Source organism: Miniopterus natalensis, chromosome 2 (genome assembly GCF_054644295.1).
Source record: "Miniopterus natalensis isolate mMinNat1 chromosome 2, mMinNat1.hap1, whole genome shotgun sequence".
Lineage (NCBI taxonomy): Eukaryota > Metazoa > Chordata > Mammalia > Chiroptera > Miniopteridae > Miniopterus > Miniopterus natalensis.
Window position 1 is genome coordinate 158,590,034 of NC_142082.1, and position 19,252 is coordinate 158,609,285.

Here is a 19,252-nt window from a genome sequence, read left to right on the forward strand (position 1 = left end):
TATAAATCTGGCTTCCTCCTTTAGAGTTTTCACTTCATCCAATGTTGAAAGCCTCTTCAGAAAGTAGGTTGGTTTTGGAGTTTCCCACTAAGCTTGGATCCATTACTAGGGATGGAAGTAGAATTTGGACATACTGTAAATTCACTTCAGGCTAATCTCCCTAAGAATAACAGTCCCTAAATTTTTTCAGAAAAACCCCCCACATACTCTAAAAGCTGTAGCAGGTTCTAGCAGTAACCTGTGTATTTGTAAATCTTTCTGCAAATGGATGGACCCTCAACTAGAAATGACTTCTTCAACTTTGGGATCAGTTAATTATTTGACTGGTTTTACATTTTGCTCTAATTAAACTTTATTACATTAGCCTTTACACAACATCAAAGCCAAATAAAGCATCCTAATGATGCTAGTGATGTATCAAGTATGCTAGTTATTTTTGAAACTTTATAGTATCTATAAATGTGCTGTATATCATTGAATATATTTGGGAGTTATTTCAAAAAATATATTCATACAAAGAATATAATACTTGAACATATTTATTGAATATAGAAAAGAATGTATTAATGAGAACTGTACATATGTATATAAAAATAAATAATATATTCTTGAAATTGAAGAACTGGCCATTCATTGGATTGGCCATTTTGCAAATTGTGCTGCTTTCTATAGAAGAAACATTGCCCCAAACATTAATAAGCAAACTGAATCTTGAGGAATGATTCCCGATTCATCAAACCTAGATTTTTATTAAGTTATATAAAAGGTTACATTTGACTATAACACCAATGTGCCCCATAATGAAGCCATGGCACTAAATGAAAGCAACCATCATTAAGGGCTTTCTATGACCTAGGCATGATTCTAAGTACTTTATACACATCAGCTCATTTAATTCTCACAATAACCCTGTTAGGTTTGGCACTGTTGTTGTTGTTGTTCCTACTACTACTAGTGCTGCTGCTACAATTTACAGAGGATATTGAGGGTTTGGGGGATAGTTTATCTTATTGGAATATATTCCCTTGTTTCTTCATACAGAGAGCAATAGTGACGCAAGGATGCAAGCCCAGGTGGCTGATTCCGTAGCCTGCATTTCTAACCACCACATTCTTTTTATTACAAGAGTCCTGAAGTCGCTGAACTCTTTCTGTGATGCTTTAAGGGATTAGTATTAATCCACCACAGTTTTTAAAATAAGAAAATAATTATAAAATAACACTTGTATAACGCTTTACAGAGACTTTTACATTATTGCCTTTGATCTTTGCAACAATCCTCTGGGCTCTCTGACAGGTCTCATCATTATCCACATTTTGCAAATGAAGTGACTGAGTTTGAAAACTTGCCCACTGTCAGAGTGGTAGAGTCATGACTAAAAATTGGGTGTCTTAATTTAGAGATAATGAACTTTTCATTACGCCTTACTATCTTACAACATTTAAAATCAGAGTTTTATAGAAATCCTTTCTTCCTCTTGATATTGTCAGCTATTGAACCCCTCTATTGAATTTTTTAGTTTTGGTATTGTATGCCTCAGCTCTATGATTTCTGATTGCTACTTGTTTATACTTTTTTTTACTTTGTTGAAATTCTCACATGTGTTGCCCTTCTGATCTCAATGAACATCTTTATGACTGTTATTTTGAACGCTATATCAGGCAAATCACTTATGTCTATTCTATTAAAATGGTTTATGGAGATTTATCTTATTGGAATATATTCCCTTGTTTCTTCATTCCCCTTGACTCTCTGTGTCAGTTTCTGCTTATTATATAAAATAACCTCTCCCAGCCTTGACAGACCAGTCCTATAGGAGATGAACCTCTTCAATCAGCCCACCCTGAGCTCTTGGTTGCCTCTCAAACCTTTGTAATTATCCCAGCTGCCATTTTTGTTCTTATTGGCTCCAAGTAGTTGTTGATGGGTTAAGACCCATCAGTATCCCAAAGGAGAGGATCAGAGTCAACACCTAGACTCAGGCTGATTAGAAGCTTAGGTAGCAAGCAGCTGGGAAAGTATTCAGTCAAATCCCTTCCAGGGAGATGGGCATTATTGTGTTCTCTGCCCATGCCGAGCCAGGGTGTATATATAGCCAAGAGCAGTGGGCTCGGGGAAGGGGGCTCCTGCACCTGTTTAAAAACTGCTTTTTGTTTGCTATGAGATTCATGAATGCAAGTCCTTTTGGCTTTCAGAGCTAGGTGATTTGGGGCCCTGTCCCTCAGGTGGCTGCCATAAAAGTCAAGGCACTAGATGTGTGGTTCCAACCCTTCCCTCCTCAGGAGCAGCTGGGAGTTGGGGGTTCCCTCTCAGTTGTATGGTGCTGTGCCAGGGTGAGGCTATGGTGAGAGTTTCTCAGCTATTCCTGCCCATTTAGATGTGGGTATTTTCTAGTTGCCAAATGTATAGAAGTCACTCAACTAATTTCTGGATTTCTTTCAGAGGGAATTGCTCTGTGTGTAGTTGTATATTTGGTACTTGAGTGGGAGGAAGGAAATTCAGAAGCCTCCTATGTCACCATCTTGCTCAGACTCAATGCCTATTTTTATAATCTAAAATTTAGTTGCTCCAATTACTGCTTCCTTCTTTGTTTACTCTGTTGTTAAAGGTTGTTGAAAATATTGGGTTTTGAATTTGAAGATTCTATATGTAAAAATATTTTTATTTACTTAAAAATTTTTTAAAGGTAAAAGAAAAGAAAAGCTTCATTTTAAATTTTTTCCTGACAATTTAAAGTTATACAGAGTCTGCTTTTATTAATTAGATTTGAGGGATAATTTGTCCTTTGTTATTTGTATTTCTTTCTAGAGGAATTAAGTTACATAAAAGGTATAGAACATGTTTACCTTCTGTCTCTTTTACTACTTGTAGGATGATCCATTCTCTGCCCTGGACATTCACTTGAGTGATCACTTAATGCAGGAAGGGATTTTGAAATTTCTCCAAGATGACAAGAGGACACTCGTTCTTGTGACTCACAAATTACAGTATCTAACACATGCTGACTGGGTGAGAGCTCAGAGGAAGTTTCATTAACTTTTATATTATAGTCCTTTTAATAATAAATAGGGACATTAAGAAGTGCTTTCTGAGATCAGGGTAATTCATTTGGCCAACTAAGACTTTTTGTGCTAATATGTGCTTTCCCTAGATCATAGCCATGAAAGATGGAAGTGTACTAAGAGAAGGGACTTTGAAGGACATTCAAACCAAAGATGTTGAGCTTTATGAACACTGGAAAACACTCATGAACCGGCAGGATCAAGAACTAGAAAAGGTAATTGCTCATAGTTTGGAAGAGTTCAGAGTCCATTTCAGAAGAGTCAGAAATATACTGTATAATTACTAAAAATATTTTAAAGGAGTACTTAAATTTAATGTTTAATATTTGATAATGGTCCTCATTTGAAATCCAAAGTAATTATAGATTTATATGTCATTAACAAGTGGGCTACTTTGAAACTATAAAATTCTAATGATATCTTTTGGAAGAAGTGCTGTCAGGTTTTCAGAAGATTTTTACTTGAATTTGAACCATATTATAATTATGTCTGTGATTAAAATTTAAACTACTTGCCGAAGCATAATATATCCTTATTTTATCTTATTTTTCTTATGCGTATCTTTTTTTTCTCATCTTTAATGTGCAAATATTTTTATTCACCACCTACTAGTGGAGGGATATGGGCAAAACAAATCCAAGATAATTTTGAAAAAAGGAAGATCTGTGAGCTCTGGGTGAAGTTGTAAAGCTTGTATTGGATAGAGTTGGGAGTGAAGGAAGGTGATCAGAAAGAAATAACAATAAAATTTTACCTTCAAATAGCTTTTAAAGTCTACAAAGCCCCTTTACACAATCTCATTTAATTAGCACAAAACCCAGAAATCAGAAAAGAAGAAAAAAAAGAGAGAGAAATAAGTGAAGAAAATACCATCTCATTTTTACAGATGGGGAGACAAGCTCAGAGAGACTAAATCACTTGCCGAAGTTGTAATAAGTGGCCCTAGTTGGACTTAAACCCAGATCCATAGCCAATGTAATTACAGTATAATGTTATATATGATTTAAATATAACATTGAATGAGGTAATAACAGAATTGGAAATCAGATTAAGTATAATAAAAGAACGATTTGTAATTGAGAGATGAAATTATAAATTGAATTAGTAAATTTTTTGATTTCTATCTCTTGACTTGGGACTAAATGTCCAGAATTTGGTACCTCTGGCCAAGAATGAGCATTATAAAATGAAATCTTTTTATCGGCAAATTTTTGAGAATATCAAGAAATTAAAATGTATTCTTTCATAAAGGAATAAAGGGACCTATGTTTCAATAGAGAAGGGAAGATAAAAAGTCAGACAGACCCTGGATTGCTCTGTCTTCTGTGGATTTGCCAAAAATATGAAAAGCAAACTACAGAAAAAAGAATGATATATGTAAAAGTCCTTAAGTAGACTAGGCCAAATCACAGAACCACTGAAAAGAGGACATTTGTAAAAAAAAAATAATAATAGTCTAATTGGCAAGTGCCCACTTAAGAATTATACTGTGAGAAGCTTGATTACTAGGGATGGCTCCAAATGATATTTTTTTCAGGTGCCAGGGAGAAAAGAATATGTTGTAAGCTTAAGGAGTGGGACCATTTATGGTTTAGTTTGGAAAGAAGATCTGGAAAGAGAGGGAGAGAGAGGGAGAACAGGCGAGAGGGAGAGGAAGGGAGGGGGGCAGAGAGAGAGAGACCGACTGCTTGACTTTATAGTAATACTCATAAGCAAGCCAGGAAGAAAATCCATGGTTAAGTTATATTTGGAAATGAAGTGATCATTTGGGACAGCATAGCTCTATAATTAAAGACGCATTACAGGGTTCTAAATCAGCGGAAGGAGATACGAAGCAAGTTAGGGTGGGGACAGATGGAATCCAGTTGTGAGGTGGATTGGGGGCCAATACAAGCCAGAATGAACCGGGCCCCTGCCCAGAAGCCTCACCTGGGAATGGAAGGAGGGTCCAGCTGCCTAGGGAAGGGCAGGCACCTGAATTCATCTGAAGCCAAGGGAGTCACTTTGTGGGGACGAAACCAACAGGACACCTTGGGGAAGTGTTTGTAAAAACAGCTTTTTGTTTAATTTCTTATGTGACAGGATAGGGTGTTTGCCTAGAGCACTGGTTCTCAACCAGGGCCAGTTTTGCCTTCTAGGAGACATTTGGCAACATCTAGAGACATTTTTGGTTGCCACATCTGGGAGGCAGGTGCTATTGGCACCCAGTGGGTAGAAGACAGGGACGGTGCTAAGCATCTACAGTGCACAGGGCAGCCCTCACAACAGTTATTACCTGGCCTCAAATGGCGATAGTGCCAAGGCTGAGAAAGGCTGGCCTGCAGCCAGAACACATCGAGCAAGCAGAGAAGGACAGTGAAGTTAAATGACTCACAAAACAACCTCTCTCAGATCTTTAGACAGAACTGGCAGTTTAAGGGTTAAGGGGTAAACAGAAAAGAATATGTCAAAAAAAACCAGCAATGAAAACTACAAGAAGAGGAAGGAAATAACCTTTTAAGCTGATTTAAATATTATTAAAAATTCTAGCTTGGATGGCATCAGCCATTATCTTCATAATGTTGTTAAGCAAAATAAACTAGCATTATTTGGTGTTTCCTTCCCTAGCCCCCACCTCTCACCTTGACCTGACTCATAACAGGCATTCAATAAATATTTATTGAATAAATGTAACTAAATTCATATATACCTGATCCAAATATCAACACTATTAAAAATATTTAACCTGTAATGAGCCTAATATGAGCATTTACTTAATAGGAAGCAAGATTTTAAAGATTTTTTTTTTTTAAATGTCTATGAGATGTTAAATTTTTTGCTCACACAGCATGGAGGTTGAACAAGATCCAAATCTTCTATTTTTCAATGTGCAGGTTTGTTTTATTTCATTACACTAGTCCCAAAGGATTGGGTGCTCTTTAAGTTTTTGTTTTATCTAATCTCCTGTCCAAGTGTTGGTTTTCATATCATTACACAAAATTAAAAGCTGATGTTAGATTGTCTCCGAAAAAATACTGTTCAGGAGGCACTTTCACTTTTACTCTTTTTTAACGAAGAATCTGGAAGCAAGAGAGCAGTCTGGAATAGCAACTCTCCCAAATCACACGTGTCGTATGAGGCTAAATAAATAAATAAACCCCAAACCAAAGTCACTACCGAGACAGACTGATCACTTGAAAGATTTATTGGTTTATTGATGTAACAAACTGTGATTTTTTTTTTTTGGTATCAGCATATACAGGAAACCCTTAAATTACCATAGATTCCAAAAGTTTGCGGGTCAGTTGTTTGGAACTCAGGATGCGTTTCCCCACAGAAACCAGGGATATGGTTAGTTTCCCAGAGTGTGCGGCAGAAGCTGACTTTACGCAGTCACCCAGGGCTGCTCCAGAGCTGCAGCCAGCGGGCCAGCGGTGTTGGGAGCAGGGGAGAGGAGTAAGCGAAACGCTCTCCCTTTCCTGAGCCCGGGACAAGTCTGGAGCAACCCTTAAAAATTCACATGGTTTTGTTTTTGCTACCTTTCCCTTCTCTTTCTGCATATATCCCCCTCCTAGCTCTTTCTCCTCAACTGCTACTCACCTAAGTACCCTCATTTCCCATTTTCTTCCAAATTACATATGTTCCATTAATTCCTATTGGAGTCCCTACCTTTTGTGCAGCTTAGTGAGATGCTAAAGAAACTCATCCTGATTTAATAATTCGTAATAATAGTGAATGACAGATAGTGCTTTAACCAGCCCAGAATGGCATGTATTTTAAAGTAAGATATTGCCCAACGGGGCATAACTCAGCAGTTGAGCATCAACCTAGGATCCAGGAGATCACGGTTCGATTCCTGGTCAGGGCACAGGCCCGGGTTGCGGGCTCGATCCCCAGTGGGGACATGCAGGAGGCAGCCGATCAGTGACTCTCTCATCGCTGATGTTTCAACTTTCTCTCTCCCTCTCCCTTCCTCTCTCTGAAATCAATAAAGATATATTTAAAATAAAAAATAAAGTAAGATATTTATTAACATAAGTACGTCTTTAGTTAGTGAAATTACAGGGAATATCTGAAAGTGATGTAAAAATAAAACAAGTGTCCCCTGCCCCGGGGTCATGTCCATCATGCTGTGACCACCTTTCTGGGCCCCCTGATCTCTGCCTCTTGGCTCTGAAGCTCTTCCTGCACACCTCAGGCATTGCCCACACTGCCCTCATGACGGGCGTTGTGGATCTCCAGGGAGAGCAGACAGCCCGGACTGGTAAAGGTAACTAACGACTGGTACAGCGGGTCACCGGTTGGCAAGCCAAAACCTTGCTGTGGCTGTGAGCTCCGTGAGTGACAGTGCAATGTCTCCTGTAGGATATGGAAGCTGACCAAACAACTTTAGAGAGGAAAACTCTTCGAAGAGCCATGTACTCGAGAGAGGCCAAAGCCCAAATGGAAGATGAAGACGAAGGTAGGTTTTTTCCCCTTACATCTGAAATCTTCCTGTGGGTAACAGGATGTGAGAGCTTGCCCTTGGCAGCTGATGCTTGAGTGTGCCACTGAGGGACAGGCCGTGTCGCAGGGGGCGAAGAGCTAAATCGAATACACAACAGTGAACATGAAAAGAGCTGGAGAGACCGAAGCTGGAGGCATCTCGAGGGGTTTCCCATAGTGTGTCTTAGTCCATTTGTGCTGGGAGAGAGAGAGTGGAAAAGAAAAGGCAGTCGTTTGTAAATAGATGTAGACCTTTGTTCAGAAAAATTGGAAAGGTCTAGTTTAATGACCCAGTGGAGTTATTAACAAATGTCAGTCCTTCAGAAATAAACAATAAATGAGGATTATGGAGATAATACTGTTTTGAAATATTTATATTGAATCATGGGATCCTTCATGGGGTTTTCATAACAGTATAGCAATAAAGAATAAGAGAATTAGAGAGCTATTTGTTTGTTTTCTGGATCTAATAAGAAATAGTGTGGGGAAAAGATTTACTGGAAATTTGAGGAATGAGATGAAATAATTACATTGCCTTGGCATTTATTGTCAAGAAATTGGTAAGATAAGTCATACCTAAGTCCATAGACTACTTGCAGTATACTTCATTTTTCCTATATATTTTTTGCTCAAGACTGCATTTCTACAAGTTATTTAAGAAACAAATAATTATTTTAAGCCAAAGAACACCAAAATGTTTTGCCTCTATGTTTCAGATGACAACTATTCAGAGTTTCAACAAATACTTACTGAGTGAGTGAATGAATGAATGAATGGATGGATGAATGAATAGATAGATTTTCACTTCAATTTGCTTGATATAAAATGTTTTTTAAAGAATGTTTGGTGACGGTGACATCAGCCTCTAAAATTCAAAACCAATGATTTCTAAACCACTCTAAAAGTGAAGTCTTGCCCAGCTACTCCAGTGTTCCCATGGTGAGTGTACCACTTGAGATGCTGCTGACTCTGCCCTGGGCTTGCTGTGTTAATCTATTTCCTCAAGTATAAAATAAGATGAAAACACCTTCCTAACAGGGTGCAATGAGGTAATGTGTATGGAAGAGCCCAGTACAGTACATAATACCTACTAGGCTGCTGCTTCTGGGCTTATCAGTGTGTCTGTTCAAGCCACCAGGAAGGGAAGATAGAAAGTAGTTGCATGTGTTTCTACTACTTACCACTGGCCAGTTCATCACATGGGCAGATTAGGTACAGGGAAATTTAAGGAATATTGTCTCTAGCTGGGGAGTCAGATGCAAGTTAAAATTTCAATTAATAGGAAACAGAATATGGATACTGGGGAGACAGCTAACAGTTTGCAAGTGTTGACCTCTTTGATCATGCAAATTTTAAATCCTGTCTTTCTCACGCATTGAACCCACCCTTAGGAGAGATTATTCGAGACCTGTTTATTTACTGCATCCAGCTCAAATATTAGCATCCTTGCTGATGCTATCTTCCCATGGTATCCATATTTAGATCTCTGTGGTCTGATAACCTATAAATCAAAGACAAGTTGTCTGTCCTTCTACCCACAACCTGCTCAGTGTTCAGTAGTGGAGTAGTAGTGGAGTACATACAGGATAACTGCAATCAAAAGTGCCTTTGGAGAAGAAAAGGACAGGAAATGCAATAGTCACTGGACCCACACAAATGATCAAGTTTTGCTGGTCAGAGAATGCCCAAATCCCTGTCCTCGTAATACAGTATGTTCTTAGGATAGCCATCTTGGAGTCTGCAGATGGTTTAAACATCTGAGAAGAGCTCCCTGCCCATTGTCCTCTGTGGCTCCTGGCTTTGCCATCTAGATGGGTTCTCTTTGCCCATGCCCTGCCATGACCACATCTAAAATGGGCCATAGAGAGCATAGAGTATGCCCTCTTGGGACACAGACAAATATCAGAGCCTATTTCTTCCTGGTGCAGTTTTACAAATTCAGAAATTTAGAGTTCAAAGAATTCCATGTAAATATTTGCAGGCCAGATGTGTGGTTTCATTGGCAACACAATTCCTTCAGTAACTTAGTAAACTTTTAGTCTCTGTTTCCAGTAAATTGTATGTGTAATAAACCTGCAAATTCTCTCATCCAGGCATATAGATTTTTATGTTTATTTTTTCCCCTCAATCATTTATTTATTCATTTTCACTCATTTTTTAAAAAAATGAGGTATGCTCTGCTAAAAGCATTTAAAATTTTCTAAGACTAATACTTGTATTTCTATAGATCTGAGGGAGATTTTTATATGCTTTGTTTGTGGGCTGATACAAATTCTATCTCCCTGCTGCCCATGTGAAGCTTAAACAAGTGTTTTGCATGCAGAGGAAGAAGAGGAGGAAGATGAGGATGACAACATGTCCACGGTAATGAGGCTCAGGACTAAGATGCCGTGGAAAACCTGTTGGCGCTACCTCACTTCTGGAGGGTTCTTCTTGCTCTTCCTGATGATTTTCTCTAAGCTCCTGAAGCACTCGGTCATTGTAGCTATAGACTACTGGCTGGCTACGTGGACGTCGGAGTACACTATCAACAATACCGGCAAAGCTGATCAGGTACAGTGGGCTCTGTTTAAATCACCAAGAAAAGGTTGAGATGAACAGTGATATCTTTTTAACTAATTCGACACTCATAGTCCAAATGTCATAGGACTTCCATAGTGATTCAGTAAGTTAAGTAGAATAGGACCTGTCAAAGTGGGATCAGTTATCATGACTTTTGTTTTTAAAGTTATCGTAAGAAATATTTAAAGATAATGTTTGGATTTGCATTCAAAGGAATTATATACACAGGGAGTGTGTGTGTGTGTGTGTGTGTGTGTGTGTGTGTGTGTGTGTAACAGACATACAAGGCTTTTGTTCTGATTTTAACTTTCTGTACCAGTGAGTTAGCTGTTCATTCCGAGATTAGAGATAGAAGGAATGAAGAAATCTGCAATGTAGAAATCCAAGAATATTTCAGACCTGCAAGCAGACTCATGCTTCACCTGCCCTTACGCAAACCTTGAAAGGGAATTAAAGAAGCAAGTGGGGGACTTGGCTTTAGGACTGTAGTGGGGACATTGCCCTAAATCTCAAAAGCTGCGCTCTTTCAACTGCCTAAATTGACCCAAGATAATGCAGTTGACAATATTGTCTGACTTTGATATTGGTGTTCTAGTAAGAAAAAGCTCAACTGATAATTCCATATGTATTTTTGTGTGTTGGTTGCTTCTTAGACCTACTATGTGGCTGGATTTAGCATACTCTGCGGAGCAGGTATTTTCCTTTGCCTTGTTACGTCTCTCACTGTGGAATGGATGGGCCTCACAGCTGCCAAAAATCTTCACCACAATCTCCTCAATAAGATAATTCTTGGACCAATAAGGTAAAAAGTAATTGTTTTTTACTCCCACATACAAAATCTACATTCATTTTAAAACTTTAGTGAAATGTGAAATTTTAAAGAATTTTTTTCAGTCCTTGAGCAAACGAATAGGGACCTTCTCATTTTCATGACTCCAGGATGCCAATTTGCAGTGCTCAGGTTTCAGATAGTTTAGTATTGTCATGCATTTCGATCTGTTTGTTTTCTAGATTCTTTGACACCACACCCCTGGGACTGATTCTCAATCGCTTTTCAGCTGATACAAATATCATTGATCAGGTGAGTGCTTGAGTTAGTTTCAAGTCCAAGAATGAATTTCTTAGTGTAAGCTACATAACGTTTTGAGATAAACCATGATTCCTCTGAACAATAAAGGATTTCTAAAACTTAAATAAAAGCCTATTTGTGTTCATATCAATATTCTGTGCATAAATGATGTCTAGAATAAAATCTTTACAGAAAACCTTAATTCAAAACAATGTATGCATGTAGAAGAGAATATTTAGAGAATCAGCATGAAATAAATAGAAATAGCAAAGAATAAACTAACATTTAAACTCTTTGTTATAAAAAGGAATGATTTTGATCAATGTTGTATCTCCATTCACAGTAGAGTTCTTAAAAGTTGAATTGACGCGGAGTGTCTCCCAGAAGTAAAGAATGGAATGCCGAGCTCTCTTAGATGTCCTTTACTTTTATTAGATGGGCTCTGACATGAGAAAAGCTTTAGATGGTGTGATATTTTAGGAATATTCCAGTGATAACCAGTTTAGTCTTAGATCCTTAGGCCTCTAGAAGTTTGTCCTGAAATTAAAGACCTCAAATTCTGAGCTTATATAACTCCAAGAACAGGCAGACCCTTAGGATGATTGAGAGAAGAATCCACCAAATTCAGCCCTTGCCTTTTCTGATTTTGCAGAGTGGCCTTAGGAATACCTGAATTGCCCTCAATTTAGAGAAAAAATGCTTGATGCATGCAGCTGACTAAAAAATATGCTGAAAAATGTTGGTGTTTTCACGACATTCATATTGGGTCATATTGTATCTAACAGACTTCATAAGGGATATATATTAGGGGAAAAAAGACAAAGCACTCATTGTTTGGAAGATGAAATGATTGCTACCTTGAGAGTTCAAAACAATTAGTACAACAAAGAACCAATTAGGAAGTTCAACAGAGTATCTGCATAATACATATACAAATGTAATCTTTCCCTACACCAATTAAAAATTAAGTAAAAAGTAAATTTCATATATTAAAAAACACAGAAACTGTCAAGATAGAAATAAAACTAACATAAAGAAAACAGATTTTTAAAATCCTGGAAATTATAAAAATCCTGTTTAGGCAGAAAGACTTTCCCTATCAGATACCCCCAAAATACTATTGAATTTAAACACTTTGGTGATCACAGAAAACAACTAGATCAAAAGTACAAAATGGGGAATTCAAAACCAGCATATATAGAGATTTAAGATAAGATAAATGTGATACTTTGAGTCAGTAAAAACAGGATTATTTTTTTATATTGGATCAATTAGCTAGCTATAAAATGCAAAGCAAAAACATATGGAATAAAGATGGCCACATAAAAGCATAACATTATAAAATAAAATGTAAGAGTAAGTGTAGTTTAGAATTTGGGGGTGGCAAAGTTTTTTTAAAGTAAGACTCAAAACTCAGAAACAATAGGAAAAGGGCCAACAGAAATGACTGCATAAAATTTTAAGCTTCTACTGAGCTAAAAGCATCAAAGACAACTTAAAATATAATAGATTAACTAGGAGAAAAACTGCAACATATATAAGGAAGAAGATAAACATCCATAATATATAAAAAGCATGTAAATATCAATAAGGAAGATAAAGCATGCAATCAAAAACATGCAGAGGATCTGAGCAAGCAATTACAGAAAATTAATTTAAACATCTTACAGTAGAGTAATAACTAAATACATTTTTAATACTATGCAACCATTAAAAAATAGATTTGTATATAGTGGCATGGGAAGACTGACAGTCTGTCTTTTTCAGTAAAAGAAAACAAGCACATGGGCCAATAAGGTTTGAAGTGTAGTGCGATTTATATAAAATCCTCAAGGTAAATAGGTAGGTAGGTCATAACTGACCAGCAAAAGTAGATAGGTAGATAGATGGATAAATATATTAAACTATGGGAAGTGAGTGAGGTTGGAGTACAATGAAAATGTTTATATACTACTTTTGTAACTAACTGTATAATGTCACATTGATATCAAATGAATATCACATGGCATTGTAATCAACGTGTATTTGAGCTGAAACATTTTTCTTTCAAACTACCTTCATAACAGCACATCCCTCCAACTTTGGAATCTCTCACTCGCTCAACACTGCTCTGCCTGTCTGCCATTGGCATGATTTCTTACGCTACCCATGTGTTCCTGGCTGCTATTGTGCCTCTTGGAGTCGCCTTTTATTTTATCCAGAAATACTTCCGAGTGGCCTCTAAGTAAGTAAAACAACGTTCTATTCATCTTCAAAAGCCTACATATTTGATTTACTGTGATCCAAATTTGCTGTAGTGTTTTTCAAGATAAGGTATGGAATTTGAAAATGCAGCCTATTTTTAGCATGATGAAACCTATCCTGACGTTGGAGATCTATTATAATTGTTTCTGTAATTGGTTGTCTGAGCCTTACATAGCCCTGGACATATATTACCATCTGGATTGATGTATTAAGTTTTGAGTCCACAAACTACAAAATTTTTTACTGACATGACATTGGCAAAAAACTTACAAAACCCAACACAGTCCCAAAGGATAAGTGATTTAATATTATTATATTCCCAAGTAGAGAAAAAAGGTAAGATATTTTAAAATGCTTAAAATACACTCTCTAAAGAAAAAAAAAAAAGGTGAAAGAGATAAAGCAGAGTAATGACTATAAAAGTAGATAATCTTGAATGCTGTAACTTTAAGAGATTAGAAATTTTCAAATTGGATTATTAACATGCGCTTGAGTATCTAGCCAAATAAATAAAAGATAGCCATGATTTTAAATTATTCCACTAATATAGGAGTTGTCATTTGCTGAGATGTTGAATAGCTAAATGAAATATAGTACCAGTTGTTTTGAAATTTCCAGTTTAATTTTGAAGCCCTGCTATGAATAGTACAGCAAATGCTATATCATTGCGGTAATCACATTTCAACAGACATTTATTAAGCATTTACTGTGTTGCAAATAAATGTGTGAGCCATGGGGCCCATGAAGAGATCAACATGACAAGAAGCTGTTGTGAAACAGTTTTGGGGGGAAGATAAAACATATTAAGTACTGAATAAGAGGAAGACATTGAGTTTATTCAGTAAACTAAAAATATTCCACAGGGCTTGAAACAGGGAATTGTATGAAAAAATCAGGGAACATAACAAGAAAAGACAAGAATATAGTTGGGAACCTCTGAAAATACCATATAACATTTTTAATTTAAAAAATATAGTTTTTGCCCAGCCAGTGTAGCTCAGTGGTTGAGCATTGACCTATGATCCAGGAGACTGAGGTTCGATGCCCAGTCAGGGGACATGCCCAGGTTTCAGGCTGGATCCCCCAGCAGGGGATATACAGGAGGCGGCCGATCAATGACTTTCATCATTGATGTTTCTCTCTCTCTCTCTCCCCCTCTCCCTTCCCCTCCTTGAAATCAATGAAAGATATATTTAAATATATATATAGTTTCTCCCTCATGGGTATGAATTAGGGTCCTTCAAACGTTAGGGATCTATATTAAGTCTAGAGTGTTTTTCATCCTCAGCTCCATCCCCTTTTCTTATAGCAAATTCAGACCGAAAGGGAGAGGCTAGAGTGATCAAATTCACTCTCCCTTTTTTTCTGGTGGTTTTGCTCATGTCACTTTGATGGAGTGGCAAAAAGTTTAGTACTTCATTTCTGTTTGTTGTTTCCAAATCTATCCTTGCCTTCTCACCACTAAATTAAACAGCTGTGACTTACTTCCATCACATACTTATTTGAGACTATTTTCGCCCCTTGGCAATACAAGTTCAGTGCAAAGTCTAGGCAAATGGTCCTAGTCCAATAATTGGAATTGCGAATTCTGTTCATTATAAGTGGGAATATCTGTTAGCATTGGTAGTTACTAAAATACAGAAGGGATGATCATTTTAAAGAATTAACATTGGTAATGGATTATAGATCATTCTCATTTGAAATACTCTGAAAGCTAGCAAATATGACCGCATGATCTTAAGTCTTACACATATAGAAAGACCCTCTAGGTGTGGAGGCTCTGCAGCACTCACCCATGTTGAAAAGCTCAGGGAGCATAACAGACTGTTTTGTGAACACCAAGGAGAATTCAAATGGGGGAACATTTTGAATGTCTAAAATCAAAGATCTCATGTGTAGTTAGCTCTGTTTCCTCCTTACAAGATTATAAGATCAAACTACTCTCACCTTGCGACAGAATGCAGTCCTATAAACAAAGACTCCTCCTTCCTAATTTTTTTCCTTCACTACTAACCTCAGTGTAGTGACCACCTGTTGCTTGTGTCAAAATTACAAATAGCCACTTAGCTTTATGTTTAAAAATAGCAGATTATTCACATTCCTTTATAGTCACTCTCCTCCCCTCTTACTTCTCCTCCCCTCATCTGCAGTTTCTGCAGTGAGCAAATCCATTTTAGGAACTCAAAAAAGACTTTGCATTTGTTTGTGGGACTAAACAGACAGCCCAGGATGGCGTAAATTGATTGTTGAAGGTTGTGTAACAGTGTAATCAGTTCAGTTGACCCTGGCAGGCCAATGTCAGTGCTGCTACTCTGATTTCCTCCATCCCAAAGACCTAGAGAAGCGTAGAAAAAGAGACTGAAAAGGAAAGAGAGCAATGTTTTGAAACATGTGGTGTAACTCTTAGCCTATCCTGTAGAAATGCTTGCTTATGTGGTTTAAAGAAAAGTTGTCATGAGTGTTCATCCTTATGAAAAGAGTTAAATTCATTTGTCCATCAAACATGCATTGAATGCTAGATGTATCTATATAGATATAGGTATGTAGATATATAGAGATATACACATACATGCACACCTATGTGTGGATACATATAAAACGAGTAGACTGACTTACAGTCCTCCCCTTGTTTAAAATCTAACCAGCATCACATTCATTGAGAACTTTAAAAATGTCTCTTATATAGACTACCTACCTACCTCACTCATTGTCTTTCACCCTTTACACTGTCTTCCATGTCCTGTTGCGTAAGCACAGCTCTGGGCATTTTGTTTCTAGTCGTCAGTGATTTTTCCTGCCTACCCAGGCTCCTCTACAGTCTAGTCCCACACATTTTTTGTACAGCGTTTTCCCACTACAGCACTCCCAAAGGATGCTGGGCACCAGCCCGATTGAACGTGCCAGGTTCTTCAGTCTTCTGTGCTTGCTCTCGTGTTCCCTTAGCTGGAATGCATTACTTCTTGACTGTTTGGTTGAAGCCCTCCTCATGCTTAAGGCTTGGCCTAAATGCCACCTCCTAAAAAAATGTATTACCCACCTCCTGTGGATGGATTAATTGCTCATTCCTCTGGGGCCCCACAGGGCTTTACTTTTGCTGTTATAAAGGCTGATATTTTTGTACAACACGTTACATTCCACCTGGACCCATATTTACTATATATCCACCTTTCTCTTCCTTTGTAGACTGTAAGCTGTTGAAGTTTTTGTTAATTGGGTGCTAGAGGAAAATGGTTACAATGACAAATAATAACCTTAATTCAGAATGAACGTGCTGCTCTTTGAGCCTGAAGACGTGTGTTTATTTTTGCACTTCTCCCTGTTCTAGGGACCTCCAGGAACTTGACGATAGTACCCAGCTCCCTCTACTTTGCCATTTCTCAGAAACAGCTGAAGGACTCACCACCATTCGGGCATTTAGGTGAGTAAACACGTTTTCATTTTGTTAATTAGGAAATTATGTCATCGCAGATATTTATCTAAACATAACTGATACTTGCTACCATTTTTGGATGCCCACAGTGTGCATGGCAATGTCTTAAATTAGAAGAAAATGAGACAGTAAATTATCAGAGTTAGAGTTTACGCATATGAAATTTTGACAAGAATAAAGGAAGCATGAAGCTCCACATTGGAAAGATATTAGCTGTGTGGTTTAGACCAGGGTTTTCAATTCCCTAGCCTCGGTCTCCTCATTTGTAAAATGGGGAAATCAATTTAGTTTCTTAGGATCATTGAACTAATTGATATAATGCATGTAAAGTATTAACCAGTGATTAGCAAAGAAGCACCCAACAAACAAGTTAAAATAAATGTATTATTAATAATAAAAGAAATATTATATCAAAGTTATTTTAGGACTTAATCAGTTTTTTAATGTTGGTAAACAGAGTAATAATCCAAGCTTTATCAAGAGTGCTTACTTAATACTAAAAAAACCCAAAACAACAAAAACCTGTCCCTGCTTTCCCTGTTCAAGTAAATTAGAAAAAAAAAGTGGCATCACTGAATATTTCATTTAATCTAGAAAATTGATATCTAAACGTATTATATGTTTCTGCAACCCTAAATACAAATGTGTGTTGATTTCAACCAGAGATTCTTTTAACCTAAGAAATACTACACACACACACACACACACACACACACACACACACACACACATATATTTGAGTGAAAAAGTAAAATATAAAGATACAACTATCCACATGTACCATAGAATTTCCACATAACTCTACATAGGTTTCATCATGAAGCATTCATATTTCCTGCAGTTGTGTGGTGTTCCATCAGAGTGTGCAATGACTTTAACTGGAGATGGCAAAACTATTTATTGACATTGAATGTAGATCCTAAGACACAATTTATATTCTAATAGTAGCCAGCATTAACCAATGGGGCTCAGACGTACACCATATTAAAAATTACATTTTTCACCAAACAAGTCCTTTTGAGTTTGTCTATTTGAGTACTGAACACATGCTAGGTACTGCTCTTGCTCTGGAGATACAAAGACTACAAACACATGGCCTTTCATTTCCAACCCCAGGTAAATACCGCAAAAAAGGGTAGGGAACATGGTAGGTGGGGGGCAAGCAGTGACTGGATTCAGGCAGGCTGACAGATGGGTCAGCAAGAAGTTGATGGGTTCAAACATATAACAGCCTCTATTTTCTCCCTGAAAACCAAGGTGTGGTTATTTTCTGAGAGTGCTGAGAACTAGAATCAGGGAAAGCATCTTGAAGGTTTAGCATGAAAGAGAAACTTGACCAAGAGTCAAGGCTTAGATCTTTCATTTACCTTCTTCGTCTGATATACAAGCAGAATTTGGCATGACTGTTTCTAATTTTACATCAGGAAAAGTCCATGTAGCTGTTAGAAGAACAAAACGTAGCACCTGTTAGCCTTCAAGGCTTGAATTATGACCGTAATAAACAAAAGGTGCCCCAACTTTTGTGTAAAAGTACCTGCATCCTACTTGTCCAGATTTCGATCTTCCAGGGTTCATCTTTAAAGTAAATATTGAATACCACAAATACCAGAATTGTTAAACTGAAGAAAGTTTTAAAATATAGGCATGATCCTGTTACCTGAATGCAGTTCTAGAATCTTTACGTGTGGTACTTGTGGTAAAGAACCAAATGCATTCTTTTTCATCCATCTCTTCCTTCCTTTCAAGCTACCCAGAGTTCCCAGTGTCTTCAGCTTTTTTGGAAAGTTAGAATTTACTGATTAGACAGCCTTTCCTCCCCTGCATCCAGAGCTCGTGGTGTACTCACATGCAGCAGTCAACTCCCTCAAGAAGTTTCACCACGAAAGGATCACAGTTAAATTAGACTGAGATTTCAGTGACCTTTCCTATTATTTTTTTGTCTGACAGAATAAAGGTCTAAGAATGTTCAGAAGATGAGCTGGATGCGGATGAAAAGATACAGACTGAGTGTGTCAAAGTTTCCATTAGGAAAATAGGAGGTTTCTTGCCAAAGAGAAACACACAGAAAGAATGTTCACTGCATTTCCACCCCTCCCCTCACACTGCTGCTCCAGACTCTTGCCAGCTCCATTTACAAACTCTTTAAGAGTGTATCTGAAACAATATCCCCAAATTAAAGGGGGAGAAGAGTCCCAGACAAAACACTTTGTCAGAATGAAGTGTTTGATGTTCCTCTCAAATGCAGGCCGCTGGCGCTGGTCCAGCCGCCCCGCCTCCAATCTCTCCATCCCCACCGTGCTCTTGGGAGAGCACCCGGCCTCGGGCCCTGAGAATTCGGAGTTTTCTCCTTTCTGTGCCTTTGCCCATGTTGCCTCCCCTATTTCCACCGCTTTGTCCTTCCATGTTCACCTGAAAAGTTCA

The 19,252-nt window shown here is 37.6% G+C and overlaps 1 protein-coding gene across 1 annotated transcript in view; it reads left to right on the forward strand.

The window, feature by feature from the left end:
- ABCC9 (ATP binding cassette subfamily C member 9) overlaps positions 1-19,252 on the forward strand; it is a 106,593-nt gene that overhangs the window by 60,803 nt on the left and 26,538 nt on the right. The window contains exons 23-30 of the mRNA XM_016197400.2: positions 2,872-3,009; positions 3,152-3,277; positions 7,407-7,503; positions 9,850-10,079; positions 10,742-10,890; positions 11,100-11,169; positions 13,224-13,381; positions 16,727-16,819. Coding sequence (XP_016052886.1) covers positions 2,872-3,009; positions 3,152-3,277; positions 7,407-7,503; positions 9,850-10,079; positions 10,742-10,890; positions 11,100-11,169; positions 13,224-13,381; positions 16,727-16,819 — 1,061 coding nt within the window. The remainder of the gene's footprint in view (positions 1-2,871; positions 3,010-3,151; positions 3,278-7,406; positions 7,504-9,849; positions 10,080-10,741; positions 10,891-11,099; positions 11,170-13,223; positions 13,382-16,726; positions 16,820-19,252) is intronic.